Source organism: Megalops cyprinoides, chromosome 9, assembly GCF_013368585.1.
Source record: "Megalops cyprinoides isolate fMegCyp1 chromosome 9, fMegCyp1.pri, whole genome shotgun sequence".
In the NCBI taxonomy this organism is placed as follows: domain Eukaryota; kingdom Metazoa; phylum Chordata; class Actinopteri; order Elopiformes; family Megalopidae; genus Megalops; species Megalops cyprinoides.
In genome coordinates, this window is record NC_050591.1 from 36,159,761 (window position 1) to 36,177,458 (window position 17,698).

General features: G+C 47.4%; 1 protein-coding gene across 1 annotated transcript in view; it reads left to right on the forward strand.

Moving 5' to 3' along the window:
* The window catches only part of arhgap32a (Rho GTPase activating protein 32a), a 118,246-nt gene that overhangs the window by 43,225 nt on the left and 57,323 nt on the right, over window positions 1-17,698 (forward strand). The window contains exons 2-5 of the mRNA XM_036537797.1: window positions 3,136-3,252; window positions 11,400-11,508; window positions 14,104-14,195; window positions 14,354-14,438. Coding sequence (XP_036393690.1) covers window positions 3,161-3,252; window positions 11,400-11,508; window positions 14,104-14,195; window positions 14,354-14,438 — 378 coding nt within the window. The 5' untranslated portion in view covers window positions 3,136-3,160. The remainder of the gene's footprint in view (window positions 1-3,135; window positions 3,253-11,399; window positions 11,509-14,103; window positions 14,196-14,353; window positions 14,439-17,698) is intronic.

The following is a 17,698-nucleotide window of genomic DNA, read 5'->3' on the forward strand; positions in this document are numbered from 1 at the left end:
GCTCTTATTGGCGTTTGCTGCCTTAGCTGGGTACGTGTGAGCCACAGTGTCCTGCAGCAAGGTTAAGGCAGCTGTGTTGGTTTCTACAGCTCTGTTCACTTGGATTGTGCTGTGTCAGGGTTTTCTCCCAGCGTCTCTGAGCCAGGCAGGCAGACACACTGACAGAGGCCTCAGTTCTGATTGCTGATGTGTCTGTTTTTCATCCCAGTCACCTTGAGGGCAGCAGTCTCTGTTGAACCTGAGTTTTTTGTTTTTTTTTTTCCCTTTTTCCTTAGCTCCCGTGCTACATGTTTGAGGTCCGTTGAAGCTAGCCGTATGTCAGAACGAAGGTGTCTGACGTGCAGTGTGCAGGTTTCATTTTGAAAATGGTCGAGTCATGGTCATGTTTTTTCCTCAGCCCCTCGGTGTGGGGTAGCAGCTGGCAGATTTATTACCCTGCCCGGTGTGTCTGCACTGTTCTGATACAGGCGGTAGTCATGGTTTCGCCATGTTTGCTGTCATTCAGGTATGGTTGAAAGCCGCCACGCCTGAGCAGGCTGTCTCTGGCACTGAGGGCAAAGAGAGTGATCGGGCGTGGCACTGTGGCACAGGTGTTGGCATGTGGGTAACCGCAAAGCTGAAAACAGCCTTCCAGTTCAGTCAGACGGACAGCTACTAAGGCCAGTTTATGGGCTTGGTTACACCCTGAAGTCCAGGAAATATGACTTAGACTTGTGTTGACATCTTATTTAAGGGTAAGAGCGGGCTGTGTCCTCAAGAGAACACTAACCTTTAATAGGAACACGTTTCCACCCGGTCGGACCTGGTTTCCATTACAGGAGGATGCTAAAGTGTTAGCCTAATGCGGTCAGGCTGACAACTAAACAACTGCTCTCCTTAGCAGATGCCTTACTAAAGTAGGTTCATAGGAAGCTTTTTTTCTCTCAGTGAGCAATATATTATTATTTTAACTGCTATTAGTAGTGCATTAGTAAGTAGCAGTAGTAATAGTAATAGTAGTGTATGACCTATAATGACTGCTGATCAGAAGGCTGTCACAAAAACAAATATTCACAGACCTAAACACAGCAGTGTTTATTATTATGATTATGTTCATTATTGCTGTGGTTAGGACTGTGTGTAGGTGTGGTGCCGTTGAGGATCACACTCTGCAGTTCAAGAATATTCAGCAGGAAGCATTTGAACTATCCACATTAAAAAATATTGTAATATTGTTAAAAGTCTGAGATTTTGGACTTTCAGTGAAATCAGAAATAACACTTATAACTCCTTGATTTTGATCTTGATCTTGATTTGGTTCTAAGTGAAATGCAAGGATATTTTCTGTTGTCATTCTTTGTAATATGTCTCTGGAGATTGTTTTTTCCGGAGAATGAAAGCCATTTTATTCATCATTCAATAAGGCAAATGCACTTAACGAAAAGGCCTGCTTATGTAGCAGCATGGGTGATCCCACTGCACATGTTTGCTTTTTCCTAACTCATGCTCTTGGCCTTAGATGCATTGCTGAGGTAGGAGAACTCCCTGCTGGTGATTGATTTCCGCCTGTCAGAACATTCTGTGTGTGTTTACGCTTGCATCAGAGGAGAGAGTCTGGTCGTGAGAGCGTGATGTCAGCGTGTTCAGCTCGCATGACGCACAGCCTGTGGTATAGGGGCTCTGAAAACATTTCCAGAGCAGTGTCACCTTCGTGCCGTCACACCTGTGTCGGGACTGGCCACCCGTGAAGGTGAGCGTGGGGACATTTTGTTTGGGACATCGGATCAAACGGATCGGTGCCAGGGCAGTGAGGCCGCCCTCGTGAGATTTTGACGGGGGCCACCTGGAAGGAGCACATCCCGTGTTATGAGGATGAATCTGCCCCTGCAGTTTGGGCAGGGGTGTGTGCCCCACATCTGTTATGGACACCTGACGCTAAGGTGTGCCACACAAGTGCTGTGCCAGGAAAGAAGCGTGAATGTGTGTGTGTGTGTGTGTGTGTGTCTGTGTTTGTATGTATGTGTGCGTGTGTGCGTGTGTGTGTGTGTGTGTGTCTGTGTGTCTGTGTGTCTGTGTGTGTGTGTGTGTGTGTGTGTGTGTGTGTGTGTGTGTGTGTGTGTGTGTGTGTGTGCGCGCGCATGCCTGCATGCCTGCATGTGTGTGTGTGTGGAGGTTTGGTTGCTTTATCTTAAATTGATGAGTCATGATCCAGTATATTTCATCCCTCCTTTTATCTTGGAGGTTTAATTGTGTCCCTGTGCGCTCTGGCTCCTGCTATTCTTCAGAAGATGCATTTTCCCTCGGCCGAGTACTCCAGGGTTTCTGCAGCCCAGGTGTCATAAGAAATCCATTACTGTGGCCAGCGCTAGAACAAATATTGCAGGCATTCATACTGTGTTTTCAGTATAATCAACCAATTTAAAAGCTGCTGGCGTAAAATGCAGTGAAAGGCTGCTGCCCCAGTCTCCTGCTCTCTGCCTGGCACTTAAGTACAGCGCTGCTTATTAGTCTGAGGGTTTTCACCATAGCAGGGGAAACACACCGAGGGAAGTCTGATGCTTTTATTCAGAATAAAAATGTCTGATTGGGTGTTGGTGATGGCAGCCTGTGGATTAATGGGTCCAGCTCTGCAGTGCTGAAAATCATGTTTGCAGAGGGGGAGGGGCTTACCTGGACATTCCTATTGAGAAAATTTCTCCAGTCTTTCTACCTTAAAAAGGGACTGTGGCTAAATCCTTCCATGAGATATATATGATTTGTAATAATTTAACGTCCGTTTCTCAGACAATTTTTTAAAATATGAAGCAAGGGGAATTCCGCAGAGGGAGATCAGTCTTGCACTGAACTCTTGAAATGGAGGCACCGATCGTGCTGTGATAGAGACCACCTGTCCCTATACCAGATTGCAGGGTTAGAGTAATACCAGCTTTTGGGTTAAGATAAATAGCATAAAATACCTTTCCACTTGTTCAGAATGTTATGGCTGGTTAACTGCCCCTGACGGCCGTGCTGTGGTGGTCATCCTTTTCCACAGCCCAGCAGGGGTTAAAAAGCAGTAGCTTCCTCAATGTGGTGCTCGGAGGTTAGTTACAAACAGACGCCTGATCTCCTCTCTCCCCCCCCCCCCCTCCCCCCTCCCCCCCCGCCCCCCGCCAGGCAGCTCCTGCAGTGACTCAGTATCATGGAGCCGCACAGCGGGCCTCCCGCCGCAGCAGAGGACAGCTCGGCTCTGGGGCTGCTGGGAGCCGCAGGGACTCACGACGCCCTTGACAGGTAAGACACGCCCTTTCTGCTCGTCCCGTCCCGCGCCACACACTTCACTTCTCTCCGGCTCTGTCTGCCATGGTAAAGATCTCTGTTCGGGCATTTTGTGCAGGTGTGTGTGTGTGTGTGTGTGTGTGTGTGTGTGTGTGTGTGTGTGTGTGAGAGAGAGAGAGAGAGTGTGTGTGTGTGTGTGTGTGTGTGTGTGCGTGTGTGTGTGTGTGTGTGCGCACACGGTTTTGGAAAACAAGGACATAGCAGTTATTAATGGATTCTGTCACTTGTCGACATGCCGTTTCTTTTTAAGTGAGAATCGAGGAGGAAGGACACATAAGAACATGGAAAAGCGTGTGTGTTTGTGTGTGAGTGTGTGTGTGTGTGAGTGTGTGTGAGAGTGTACGTGAGGTCGTGAATTTTGCAGACTATGAGCTAATGCAGGCAGAGATGTTAAATGCGAACCTTTTTAAATGTTGCCGATATGGCATTTTGTTGAACCGTTTCCCTGTTCATTTTTCTGCTCTATAAAAAAAAAAAATCAAAGCAGTTCATGCAGAGCCACCACCTCCAGCAGGGTGAAGACATGCTAATATGTGGAGGGAATGACTTGGGCTGCATGTACAGCCCAGTATATTATCGGTTTAAAGTTTTATCAACACTTATGGCAAAAAAAAAAAAAATCCATAAAATATGCTGATTGGGGTATCCTGTAGCCAACATTCAACCACCACAGAATTTGCAGACTTTTATTGGACAGTAATATTGTCCCACAATGTTTTAGCATATTAGAACTTTCCAGCATTTAAATGTTTTCCTTACTTTAACATCTGCAGTTTCAGTGATGAATGAAGTCCACTCAGGTACACAGCATTGCACAGAGCATACGGGTGGTTGCAGCTGGTTTATTCCATAATTCCTGTGGATGTTACATTGTTATATTGTTAAAAGACTATTTTTTCAGCCACTGAATCGTTGTTAAGCACAGTAATATTTCTGATGTTTAAAACTGTGCTGCTGTTTTAGCAGTATGTTAAAAGCATCAGTTGTAGTGAATGCTCATCTTGCTTCTTACATGAATCACATGGACACATCCTGTCTCTCTCTGTTTTACATGAATTTGGAAAATACAGTTCTGGATAATTTGGCACAACTAACAATGTCCTGTTTTTATCATTATGCTGGTTCTCAGATGCCCCCCCCCCCCATTGCTAAAGATTTTTTTCTTTTTTACTTTTGGCAAATGCTGGGTACAGATCACATGACCAGAACAGTTCAGGAATGCCTGCGATGTGTTAAAGTGAAGAAATGCCAGTGTTGCTGTTTCCACTCTAAATTCAGTGTAAAGCCATTTCACGGGATGAAGCCCCGGCCGTCAGTTTGGCCCGGAGTGGCCCGGAGGAATGCTCCGCTGTTGCAAGATTATCCTCCAGCCATTCAGACCCTCTCCCTCAATTGAACCGGCTCCAAATTTTGTACACTCACTGTTACCATGGTAGCTGCAGCTTAGCATATATTAGATATGTACACTGCATCATGAAAGCAAAGTGAATAAAAAAAGTAATAAAAATAAAGCGTTTGTGGAGATGTTTGGGGATTTTGGAAACGTGAGAATCATAGATGGTTAGATTCATGCAAGGTAGAGATGTTTTCCTGCCTATCTCAGTTTGAGATACGTGTTTGGGTGGTTGGTAGTAGACCTGCAAACGTCTCCTCCTTTGACTCTTGCTCGTGTCCCCTCTCTTATGCGTAGACACAGTGACTCCAGTATAAACACCCAGGTCCGGTGTTCCTTGGCCCCACCCTTTGTTCTCCTTCCATGCCATGAATGACAGGTCTCAAGGGGAATACCAATGAAAGCGATTTGCTTGTCACTGTCACAGGTAGCAGTGTGGCTCTCTGAGTTCGAATGTGACAAGTCCTCTCCCTGCAGTTCCAACTCCCCGCTGTCTGAGTGGCAGTCCCTCTGACGGCTTTGTGGTAAAGGCCTGGTGTAGGCTTTGTTTACGGTGGCTTGGATGTGGCACCTCTGTTTTCCATTCGTTTTCTGGCTTGGCCAGTCTGGGCCAGTCCTGCGATTCTCTTACCTGAGCTCAGGGAGGAAAATACCTTGTAAGAGACTTTCGCGGATAATCGAGAAAGGGAGACAGAGAGAGACACAGGAGGGAGAGCAGGAGAGGGAGAGCAAGGAGGCAGGGGGAGAGAGAGAGCGAGAGAGAGAGAGAGAGCGAGAGAGAGAGAGAGAGAGAAGACAGGTAGAGGAAGAGAGAGAGAGAAGACAGGTAGAGGAAGAGAGAGAGAGGAGACAGGTAGAGGAAGAGAGAGAGAGGAGACAGGTAGAGGAAGAGAGAGAGAGGAGACAGGTAGAGGAAGAGAGAGAGAGGAGACAAGTAGAGGAAGAGAGAGAGAGGAGACAGGTAGAGGAAGAGAGCGAAAAAGAGAGGTAGAGACATGGAGAAGGGGGGGGGGGGGGGGGGGGTGCAGAGTTTTGTTAGCGTGTCCTGCTGCCGTGAGGTGTTTGATGCAGCATCGGATGGTGATCATCTTTGTGTGCGATCAAGCCTGATCAATAATCATTAATGCACCAGAGGTGGATTCTGCCGGCTGTGAAGACTGCATCCCGGCTAGAGGATGAAAAGCTGTCTTCCCCGCCCGGCCAGATTCGGGGAGGGGGGTGAGAAAAGCCCGGTGTTTTGGAATTGTGTCTCCGGCTGAATGAGTAATCAGACAAGAGCCAGTGAATATCAATGTCTGTTGAGGGGAGTCTGAGTAATGAAATTTGGCTTAGTTTTTATGGGCTCCAATTATCAGAGTGAGTGCACAGTAGTTCATTTCGGTGTGGCCTCGGCACAGTTGTGCCCTCTAGCTGCAGAAATGTGGCAGTTCCATTCAGTTCATGATGTCCTGACAGCAGGGAGACCCAGCTCCTCTTTCAGCAGGTTCGGAAGAGGCTGACCTGCAGCTTTTTACTGACATGAAACGTGGCTGTATTGTTTGTGTTCAAGCCAGGAAAAACAAAGTTGGGTTCTTAGTCTTCTAAGGACTGAGGATGTGAATGGTTTTTATCAGTGCATTTCTGTTCTGGTAAACTGTCATTAATAGGAGCTGGCTTCATCTGCGGGCCAGAATAACCGCCTAAATACAGTCAGAAAGTGATTGAGACAATCCATCCACAGTTACTGAAAGGCAGATATGTCACACAGGCATATCTCAGCTAAAGAGACTCTTCAGTTCACAGCGCTGTTGAATCTGTAGTTATGTTCATTCAGATCTGCTCTGGGCTAATGTGTGCAGAATAATGAATTCCAGATGTGACATTTTGAAGTTTTTCTTTCCATCTGAAATATAGCCACGCTGTGAGAATAAGGGTCCTTTCATTAATCTCTTCTGAATTTATGAGGCACTCAGACTGATTTTAATGCTATCAGAGACTTTCCTTTCCTGCAGGGGAACTGAGGGCCTCTGATAGTCTCATTGTAGACCCCCGCCTAGCCCCCTGCCTCCCTCCCCCCAGCCCCAGACTGAAATAAACCCAGGTAAAGTGCTTGGTTGGCCACACCACGCATTTGAGTCAGCCCTGCCATCTGCTGGGTATGTGGTCAGTTCAGTCAGCTGCCCTTTGGAGGGGGAGGCTGTGATACGGTGGGAGTTTAAAAGGAGCGTGCAGCTCCTCCCGGCAGGTAAATGAGGAGCAGTAAGGTGTGTTTCTCTCTCGCTGCTGTCAGGACCGGAGCAGTGCATGCGCAGCCTCCGTTCCCTCCGGACGGCCTGCATACCTGCCCAAGGCCGCTTTGCGTCGGTGCACTGGAGCACATGGGCAAGGGGGGGGTTAGGGAATCTGCCTGCCCCTAAGGCTGTGCCGACGTGGGGCAGGCCCAGACGATACCCCCCTCCCCACCCCCACAGTTGCCTCAGGCCCGCTGCGATGCACCCAGCTTTCTCTTAAACACAAGCTCCCCCTGCATGCCTGAGAGAAACAAGGAAATGAAACGAAATGTGAAGTTAAGCATGGCCCTCCAGGCACAGTACAGATTGTCCTCTTTCTCTGTGCCGCGTCACCGTGGACCTGCGCTCGGCTCTCCCGGCCCCCGCAAGGGTCCCTCTTTCCTTCGCTGCTGATAAGAACCACCCCCCGCCCTCCCCCTGGGCTCGCGGTCTCTGTCCGGCCGAAGGAGAGCAGCTAGCCTTCCGTTGCATCGCGCACGTTCACTCTCGCGGTCTCTGCATATCCTCAAAAGCACGCCCACAGCCCCAGGTAAATTCGCCAAAATATGCTGAGGTTTAATATTATTCAGTAGGTGTTTGTAGGACACACGTTGCAGGCTCTGTGCTGTCTGAGTCAGAGTTCATCATGTAATATGTATAAGCCTGACACAATGCGTGGTCTAATTGCTGTAAAAACAGAGAGTGCATCCTTGAGTCTCTCTCGCAATGAGGCTGCACGCAGGAGTGTAATGTGTAAGAAAGCGTGGGTGCCTGCGACTCTCTGTACCCTCCAGCGGGCCCTTCTCTCTGATTCTCTGAGTGAAAGGAATCGCCATCGCCAGTTGAATGAAATGAAATTCAGGCTTTTTTTTCCTCCACAGCTGTACTTCAGCGCAGCATATTCCTCAGCAGGGTGTGACGTGAAATTTTATCGGATTGTAAATCAGCATGGAAACAGTGAAAAACATGTAAATGTCTTGTTGGGGGTGGTGGGTGAAATGGGGGCAATTGAGAAGACCTCTTTTGTTATCAATCTGTGAGTGACTCATTACCTTTTTCCTTTTTCTAAGCCACGGTTTCATGCAGAAGGTTGCTCTCATTGTTAGAGGCTGTATTAGAGCGTGTGTGTGTGTGCGCGCGAGCGTGTGTGTGTGTGTTTGAGAGATTGAGGAGACGGACAAAAAAAGACGAACTTCTGTCCCTGTCTGGATAATTTGCTCACGCATGGCTGCCTCTGGTGAGTGTTTTTAAGGCCTTGCATCTCTGCCTGGATCATGAGAAAGGAGCAGACCTGGAGTGTGTGTGGCTCAGGGCTGAATTTGGGAAGGGTCAGGCGCACGCTAATCTGTGTGTTCTCGTGTGCTGTCACGGAATGAATCAGTGGCGGGATTTCGGGTGTCAGTCAGCGCTGGAGTTTTCCGGAAGGTGGTGAATTAATCGTCTTTCCTCAAGGTGAGGCGTTTTACTGCTGCGGGAGAGCTTCAGGAAAACGCAGCCCCTGGTGCTGTTCCCCAGCTGCAACGTCTGCAAGCCTGCGCACGTTAATGACCTCCACGATCTTTAATTTTACGGATGCGTCACCAGCATAAATTGTTGGCGCTGTCCGAGTGACCTTTATTCTGTGGGCGGGCCGAATGACCCAGCTCCAGAGCAAGTGACCTATGGCAAAAGGTGGCATGTGACAGGGGACGTAGAATTGTAACGTTCACATCGTCAGAGACGTTACTTGCACCTCAATGGTTTAATTGAGGTGGGCACCCTGATGTACGGTCTGGGATTTGTCCCAGTCGCTTGCTAAAGCAGGACCCTATCATCAGCTCTGGTTTGGGTCATTACTGAATGCTCGTCAGTCTTTATCCTGTTCACCATGCACACATTTCAGCAAAATGAAGAGCTTGGAACGAGGGAGTGGAGTGGAGAAGTTATGCGGGGATACGCGCGGCGTATGTGGACTTCCACTCATTTCCGTAAATCACGGGAATAGGCCCGAAACATTTTGTTTTGAATCTCGCAGGTTGAGACGTTTGTGGCTCGGGGCCGGAGCGAGCGCTTGGGGTGACCCAGATAAGTGAAGTGCGAGGCAGAGACGGTCCTGCGGTGATGTGTGTGTTTGCTCATCGGCGTGTCTGATGGAGTGTGAACCTGTTGGGTGCAGTGGCGGTGCTGCCGCGGCTCTCTGGCAGACCTTTGTTAGAATGCCATACACTGCTTTCTGGGTCAGCAGCTGGTTGCCTCTCTGTTCCAATTGATTAGGGATGCAAGCGTTGCTGCTCTGCACCGGGGATGACAGTTTGAGGTCGGCCCGCATATAAATACCCTTGAAGGTGTGTGTGTGTGTGTGTGTGTGTGTGTGTGTGTGTGTGTGTGTGTGTGTGTGTGGCTGTGTGTGGCTGTGTGTGCGTGTATGTGCATGCACTCGTGTGTGCGTTTGTGTGTGTATGTCTGCATGTGTGTGTGTATGTGTACAGTGTGTGTGTGTGTGTGTGTGCGCGTGTGCGCGTGTGCGCGCGCGTGTGCGTGTGTATGGGTGTATGGGTGTATAGGTGTATGCATGAGCGTGTGTCTGTATATGAGCCTGTGTATGACCCTGTGTGTCTCTGTGTTTTCCACGGCTTGTGTACACGGCAGAACATGCATCTTTTTTTATGAAGCCGGCTCCAGAGAGCAAAAGGCAGCGCGCAGCTACAAAGTGCTTCATGATAAATATTCGCACACAACACTGCATTGGAGATGCTGCAAATGTTTACTCTCCCTTTCTCCCTGCTTTAATCTCCGGGTGAGGTGCTTCATCGTTCATTCTGTCCCCCAGGCTGTGGGTGGTGGCAGTGTTTCTGCCTGAATGTGTCACACAAGGATATCTATAAATATCTTTTGTACGTGTGTGACTGTGGGTGTGTGGGGGTGTTTGTGAGTTCAGTCAATCGGTTGTGTTTGCTATAGAATGAACTACTTTATGAAATATGTTAAATAAAAATAAATAAATGTAACGTTAACAGAGTACTTAATCATGGCTCCTTTAAGCTCCTTTAAGCTGTGTTGTGATAAATGGTATCAATTGTGTGTAAAGCATGCTCTAGTTCTGCTCTCTGTGACCTTAACATAGACCTGAACCAGCCTTTTACAGACTATGTCCTAATGGCTTGTAACAGACATTTTCAGGGAGGGTGTGCTGTAATAAACTAAGGGGCGTTTTTAAATGTATTAATTTTTTTGTGTTGCTGTGTTTTTTGAGTTTCGGTTAAACTGAAATCTTGAAGCTCACTTTCTGCCAGAAGGAGCTTGGGAACAGTACCACATGGATCCGTCTCTCTCTGAGCATCTGAGTACCTCCTCTGTCCGCTGGGGCTGCTGTCCCCATCACTATCGCAATCTGATGGCCTTTTGCTCTCCCGCTGAGAGGATTTCAATTACTCTGTCTTTATACTTCAGCTTGTAATTTTCCCTTATCAACACACAGGCGTAGTCCAAATTAAAAAAAAAAAAAGTACCATCTGATATTCTCTATTAGGACGGTTTGTTCTCTTGACGTTATGTGGAGTGGAGGGTTTCACTGGGGGTCTTACCTGCTCCAGATGAATTAACTTTCCTCTTAAGCCTGATGTGGTGTGCAAATGCAGCTGACTCACAGAAAGGATTTGCAGGTCATATGTTATAATTGCCTCCACCTCATAAGTGGCAATAATATAGATTTTTTTTGTTCTTATTTGGCAATGATGTCATATCATGTCATGCGGAATATATTATACCTTCTCACGCAAGACTTAGTACTATCTCAGTAAAGGATGCACAGTAGGTTGTCAAACGTGCTGATGGTTTTGCCCTGTGTGATGATGCTTGCCGTGAGCCTGAATTTTGGAAATCTACACTGTATTGAATCTGGAAGACTGGCAGCATTGAGTCCCTTCTACCCTGTTATGTAGAGAGGTAATTTGGTTTCAGTGAGTTTGTTGACAGCATATGGAAGCTCCACCCACATCAGGGTTTATTTGAGTGTGATTCTTTTATGACTGATCCGGTGTGTTTGTGTAAATTTAAACGTCTCTGTCTTTGCATTTCATTGAGCCCTCCCCCTGTCCTCTGACTATTACCAACACAATACAACACAAACTGCTCTGAAGCTTCCATCGGGTGGATCCGCAGCCTGGTTGACTGCAGAGTGAAAACATACTTCCATCATGTTGGGAAAAAAAAAAATCAAATTTTTGGACACCTTTGCCCACCTGTGTACACGTGGCCATGCAGGCAGGGCAGGAGACTTGCAGGGGGGAGTTACGGGGGGGGGGGGGGGGGAGTTACAGGGGCAGAGCTGCAAAGGGAGAGTGGCACGTGCCTTCATGGAAAGCAATGGTGGCGAATTTAGCAAGCTGCGTCTGAGCATGCTAATGCTAACCGCAGCTCTTAAATCATGTATATGGGGCTAGGTGGCAGGATTTACAACTGACTCTTGCCTCTGCCTCCAGGGGACTGAGGCCCTACCTGCACCTGGAGGAAGACGACCTCGTACCTGAGCTTCCCAGGAGCATCCACCCCCGAGAACGACCCGACTGGGAGGAGACAATCAGCGCCATGGTAGGCCCCGCTCAGCCAGGGGGCACACACAACCTCCATTTTTTATTTAAGTGTGACTCCACTATTCATTTCTACCATTACAGTGCATTAATTCTTTAACAGACCCTCCTGTTCAGAGCAGCTTGCTTAGTTTACATGTCCATTTGTTCTGCTGGATGTTTACTGAAGCTTGCTCTAGGGTGCATCAGCTGTGTCCCACCTGGGAATTGACCCCGTGACCTTCGGGTTAAGTGTTCCGTTTCAGTTGCTGTATTTTTGTGAGTAGTCTTTAGAAATTTAAACTGAATGCATGCTGCTGTCCTTGACTAGTTCTGTGATGTAAAAAGGTTTTTATATCTCAGACCCTCTGGAAAAATAAAGGATAAATAATCATAAAATGATTGTAATGGTAAAATGTCCTGAAGTCTTTTGACATTTAAGTTTATTATTGTTATTTTAAAACAAAGTGACCTTTTAAGAACAGAGGTAAGGTCAGGGAAGGTCGTTTTTTGTAAATTTATTTCATGCACAAGATATTATGTGAAGGAAGCTTGGTTTGGAAGCTTTGGAAGATATTTTTTCCCCATTTAGGCATTTTGGGGAACTGACTCTCAAAACTTCTCAGGGAATTAATGATTAGCTACCTGCCTCTCCATCTATTTGATTTGCCTACATGACAGAGTAAAATAAGCCGTCGCTACAGTCAGTGTAAATGAATGGAGAGTACTCAGGCTTGGGATGTTACCTGCGGCATATTAGCCTTAGTGAGAACAAAGTAATATGGCATTTTCAAATTCTGAACTTCGACAGCTTGTGCATGTATGTCTGCTCCTGTGGGTTGCAATGTACACTGCAAAATATAACTCTGGCAAGCTAACTGGCTGTCTAGTAGGCCAATCCAACAAGCAAATGCAACAAGCTTGGGCTTTCGTTCATAAAAAAGGAACGATGAAAAGTAGGTGAGGCACAAACATTATAAATACCTTTGACATGTCTCAGTATTAAGATAATTTAATCTACTGTTTATACCTAAAACATGATTGATATAAGTAAATAAATAATAGAAAAGGTTTGACCTGGAATATGAATATTACAACAGCTTGTTTATATGAGAGAAGTGTGTAAACTGAACTAGTAGGTTGTGGCAGAGGAGAGGTTTACCAGCTTCAGCTTCATCCCTGTGGCCAAACTATGTACCAGCAAGGTGTGCCGTGCCAAGCCACCACACCTTCAGCCAAGCTCAGGTGATTCAGAGGTAGGGGGAAGCTCAGGTGATTCAGAGGTAGGGGGAAGCTCAGGTGATTCAGAGGTAGGGGGAAGCTCAGGTGATTCAGAGGTAAGGGGACAGACATCCTTGCCAATGTGCCAATGTTGAGGAATTCTGGAGTTTTCCTCAGAGAGGCCCCATGGATATAGACTTCTCCTTTTTGACAGACACTAATGAACATTTTGTTCAGGAGATATTTTCATTGATGTTTATTTTAGAAAAGTCAGATAATTAGATTAGAAATGCCTAATTTGAAAATGTACAAGAATAAAGGACAAAGCGTACTCAGGCGAGATTTCAGTTTTAACAAAAACGTATGAACTGTGTGGGTTTATTTAAGACAAAGACCAGCTATAGAGCACTTGCCAATAAGTTTATTTTGCTTTGCATCCAGCAGTTTAAATCATAAATGCTTAATTACGTGCCACGTGCACTGAATCTTTCTCTCATTTTCACTGATCTCGGATCAACACTGGTTTCTCTGATCAGGATATCAGATGCCTGGCAATGCTGAGCACCCCATTGGACCTGCAGTGTTTCATGTAGAAAAGGCTAAAAAGTGAAGGAGAGGCTCTTTCTACCATTTACTTTCATGTCACAAACAGGCCATATGAGTTTCTAACTGTCTGATTGTTGATCACTAATTGTATGTTGTCAGGATGGAATATTGATAGTCTATGCTGTCATACGCTGCACAAGCCTTTGGTTATCTTGGTGTTACTTTTGCAGTCAGTGTTTCAAGAGGGTTTTGTAGAGAAGCTTGTCTGCATGGTTCAGTTTTGAGAAAACAACTGTGCTCTGAATATTTTACGAGTATCACAGAATCGGGGAGCCACCCGGTCTGAAGGTGAGTATCTCAGTCTCGCATGGGTGAACATCAGAGTAATGCTAGAGTTACGGGTGGGTGCGTTTTTTTGGGTGCAGCGAGAGCTCGCTGGTCGTGACACTCCCCGTCTGAAAGCCAGCCCAGATTCCAGATTCTTCAGGCCCGCTTATCGTCTGTAAGGGAAATTCCTCCATTGTTGGCTGTTGGCCTCTGTGAGGTCTGTTCAGGAGATGCGACTCAACCCTTTCAAAGTTGCTGAGACTGAAACTATGTGTGGGGCCTGATGTTTTTTAACCTCCTCTCACCTCATGAAATGTTTTACTATACATTATACTTTCTGTTTCTGTCCTCTCCTGTCGTACCCCTTTTCTTCCCCCCCCAATTCTGTTTGCATGTTGTCAGTCACCGGACCTGTCCGGCCCCTTCCACCTTCCTGTCCGCAGTCTGAGTGGTGTGGCGGAGGTGAGCCGAGGCAGACAGGATCTTGGATTGATTATTGCTGTCTGTGTGTGTCTCCTGACAGGCGCGTAGCGCTGAGATCCCCGAGCTGGCGTCCGAGCCCCCCCTCCGGTCCTGCGGAAGCACCGCCAGCATGAAGGTCAAGAACGTCAAAAAGTAAGCACCCCCTGCCCCCCCCCCCCCCCCCACCCGTCCCAGGCCAGAGTCTCTCCAGCAGAACCAGAGCCTCCTACAGAATCTGCAGTGGTGAGGAGAAAGACCGGAGATGTGTGTCTGAGATAAATCGATGACAAGTTTTCCTCTTCCTCTTCCAGGCTGTCTTTCACCAAGGGCCATTTTCCCAAGCTGGCCGAATGCGCCCATTTCCACTACGAAAACGTTGACTTTGGAACTGTGCAGGTGAGGATTCAGGCATCCATAAGGGAAGCAATTAAAGTCTCAGTTTTTGTGTCTTGTGGCCCGGTTCATTGCATATTGGGTTTGCGTGAGAATCATTAAAGGAGACAGATGTGCTTTATGGCATTCATTATTTCCATAATGAAATATTGAGCGAGTATCAGGGTGATATTGAGGGTGTTGGCGATGAGCACATGAGCTTAGTGGGTTTAATGTAACCAGAGCAGCACCATCTCCTCTGCGGAGTCAAATCGGCTCAGGAGAGTAGAGGGGGATTTAGTGATTGGCACAATTACTACGCCTCAAACGAGCTGTGACATTCTGCTCCAGCTGTTGTGTACGCCCTGCATGATGTCCTTTCTCCATTTGTAAAAACAAGTCCAGACTTTCTTTGCTTTCTCCCCGAGAAGCAATTCAGATGAATAAGCAACAATCCCCCAGCTCTGAATGTGGAGGATACTCGCTTTTCCTTCAGTTTATTCATCAGAGTTGAGGGATAATTATGCTAATAGCATGAATTAAAAACCATGACAATATCTGCACTGCATAAAGCCGCTTGTCAGATTATTGTCACATTTAGTACAGTTAAAAATAATTTCTTTGCATCACATTATCAAAATGGAATTCTGCCCTTGCTAAACTGCTAAAGCGCTTTGTGACATCACAATTGTAAAAATGCGCCCTCTTAAATAAAATCTGATTGGTTGATTTTTTTTTTTTTTTGGGATTACTTGATTGGGGAATGAATGGAACTTGTAGCGGTCTTAATTGGCTCCTGGCTCAGAGGAAGCGGGCAATGGCGCGGTGCAGGGGGATATTAGCTGGCAGCTCGGTGGCTGCGCGTGCAGGATTACGCAGTGTGAGAGGGGGCGCACAGGGGGAGGAGGATAAACATGCACAAAAGCACAGGGCCGCGGAGGTGTTTCCAGTGAAAGGAGCGGGGGCGCGGGGGGGACCCGCCATGGGACAGCTGTGCTCTGAATGATAATCCGGATGATGGAGCGGCCCGGCCGTGTAGCCGGGAGTCTCGTCCGAGCGGCAGGGATCAGGCCGGCACCCGGGGGGGGGACCATGCTGAATATGGATGCCCCGTCTGAGAGCCTCTGCTGGCTTTTCCATCGCCGATCTTTCACGGCAGCGTCGGGAGGAAATTACTCAGCGCAGTTTAATTCACTGCCGCGTGGCAGTGAATTGTGTTCTGTGCAAGAGCTGAACGCCCCTTCTGAAAATTTAACTGGACGAGTTGTTTATCTTTTAACACAGTAATGATAGAAAACATACATGCCCGTGCTATAATTAGTTTGATTGGGAGAGCATGTTTTTTGGCCAATTAATTCTGGTACAGTTCTGACTGAGCCAGCAGAGGGCAGCAGTCAGCTGTTTCGCCACAGCTGGAGTGACTTTCCCTCAGAGTAGCTAGGCATCTGAATCCTACATGCATACTTCTCTTTCCTGTGGATTTCCCTGAAACACTATCCCTTAATGGCTTGTGTTCACATGCCAGGCAACACACCGCTGAAATGACACTCCTGTGAGACACGCGTTTCAGGTGGAGCTGATATAGAGGTGTTATTTCACCAGCTGTGGAGTTATTCTTAAATGTATTCTCCGAGGTAGATGGATAGTGCATAATTACTTTGCAGTACAGCATTCCCGATATGTTACATGAAACATGCTGTGTCACACAGGGGTTGGGTGTTGCGGCCGGAGATGTGAAATCCCAGGTGCTCATTGGTGGAGGAGGTGGGTATGAAGCAGCCTCTGTCATGGCAGATGGGGCGGGAGATTCACAGCTTTCCTTGGGGAGCTCTCTCCTCAGTGCCTTCTCCAGATCGCCTGTCTGTCTGAGTGAAACATGGCTCTGCTCTCCCACCCCCCGTTCCCTCTCCTGTTGGACTCAAGGTCATCCTACAACTGCACCTAATGCTGTACTGTAACACGGCCGTGATCACGGCACATAGCCCTCTGCAGTAACACAGTAGTAATCGCTGCATGTAGCAGTCTAATGTAACACATCTGTGAAAGCTGTATATAGCCCTCTACATTGTAACACAGCCCTCACAGTATTAGCGTCACACTGCATTTGGTCAGCTAGCCTCAGTGCTTCACTGAAACACTGCATTCAGCTGTAATGCCTTTGGTTCTTCACTGTTTAGTCGAGTGCTGTGGTGCTGTCCCCAGTCAGTTACTGTGCTTTAAGCCTGCATTTTTTTCCCTATACAGTGAAAGTTTGAAGTCATTAGATTGTGTTCCTGAGCTGTCATTTTCACTGTATATTGAAGTCCTGTCCGCTCTGTATCATTCCCATTGGGTTAGCTGAAGAAACTGAGGCTGTATTTCCTCAGATAATACATGTTATAGTTTGTGCAATTTGCCATGATCTCATCTGAAATCTGGAGGTCTCTTTCTGTTCCCTGTAATCCTGCAAGTTATCAAGGGACAAGCTGTGCAGGAGACTCTTATTTCATGATCTGAGAGATGGAGATGTAGAAACGTGCGTTATCGTTGCCGTAAATTAAAACGATGAAAGCGGCATTGGCAGTGTGGAAGCGGAGGGGCTTCTACAGCTTCGCATGAGGTCATTTACAGGGAATTGGGCCTGTAAGCGCTTTTGTATTGACTTTTTAACATGGCCCCTGCGTGCACGTGAGGGAGTGTCAGAGTCCTCCGGGTGCCGTTATGATGTCAAAGCGCGGTTTGCAGTGGAACGTGCATCAGTGCACGCTTTGCAGCCTCATACCGAATGCGCTTATGTTTGTTTGTTCTTTTCCTGAGTAGCCAGACTCGCCTGGTCACCTGTGACCGCGGAGGATCGGCCTGTCACGAGTGAAATGAGTCCTTCCATAGAGGCGAACTTTGAGGACGGGTACGGACTCTCACACGCTGGTTTGCGGCGGCCTACAGCTCTCCCAGACCTGTGTTGGCTCTGTGACAGTTCGTTCGTTTTGCTGTGGTTGTCCCATTGTGTGTGACCGTGCCAGTAGCATGCCACACAGACAGCGTGTCTGTGGGCTGTTCAGCTGGGCAACTGAGGGATTCCTGCCCTGGTTCAGTGGGAATTACCAGGCAACACAGGAGAAATCAAACCAAGCTGGGCGAACCCACAGAAGGGGAAAATCACGTGGCAGCAGCGGGGGTGGGGCGGGACACCCCTTTCACTATAATTTGATGCGACAGGAATTTAGGCTTGTATTTTTTATCACCTGGAGAAAACATGGTTTTTCTTTTTATTTTTGTCTGTTTATGTTTATTCCATGGAAGAA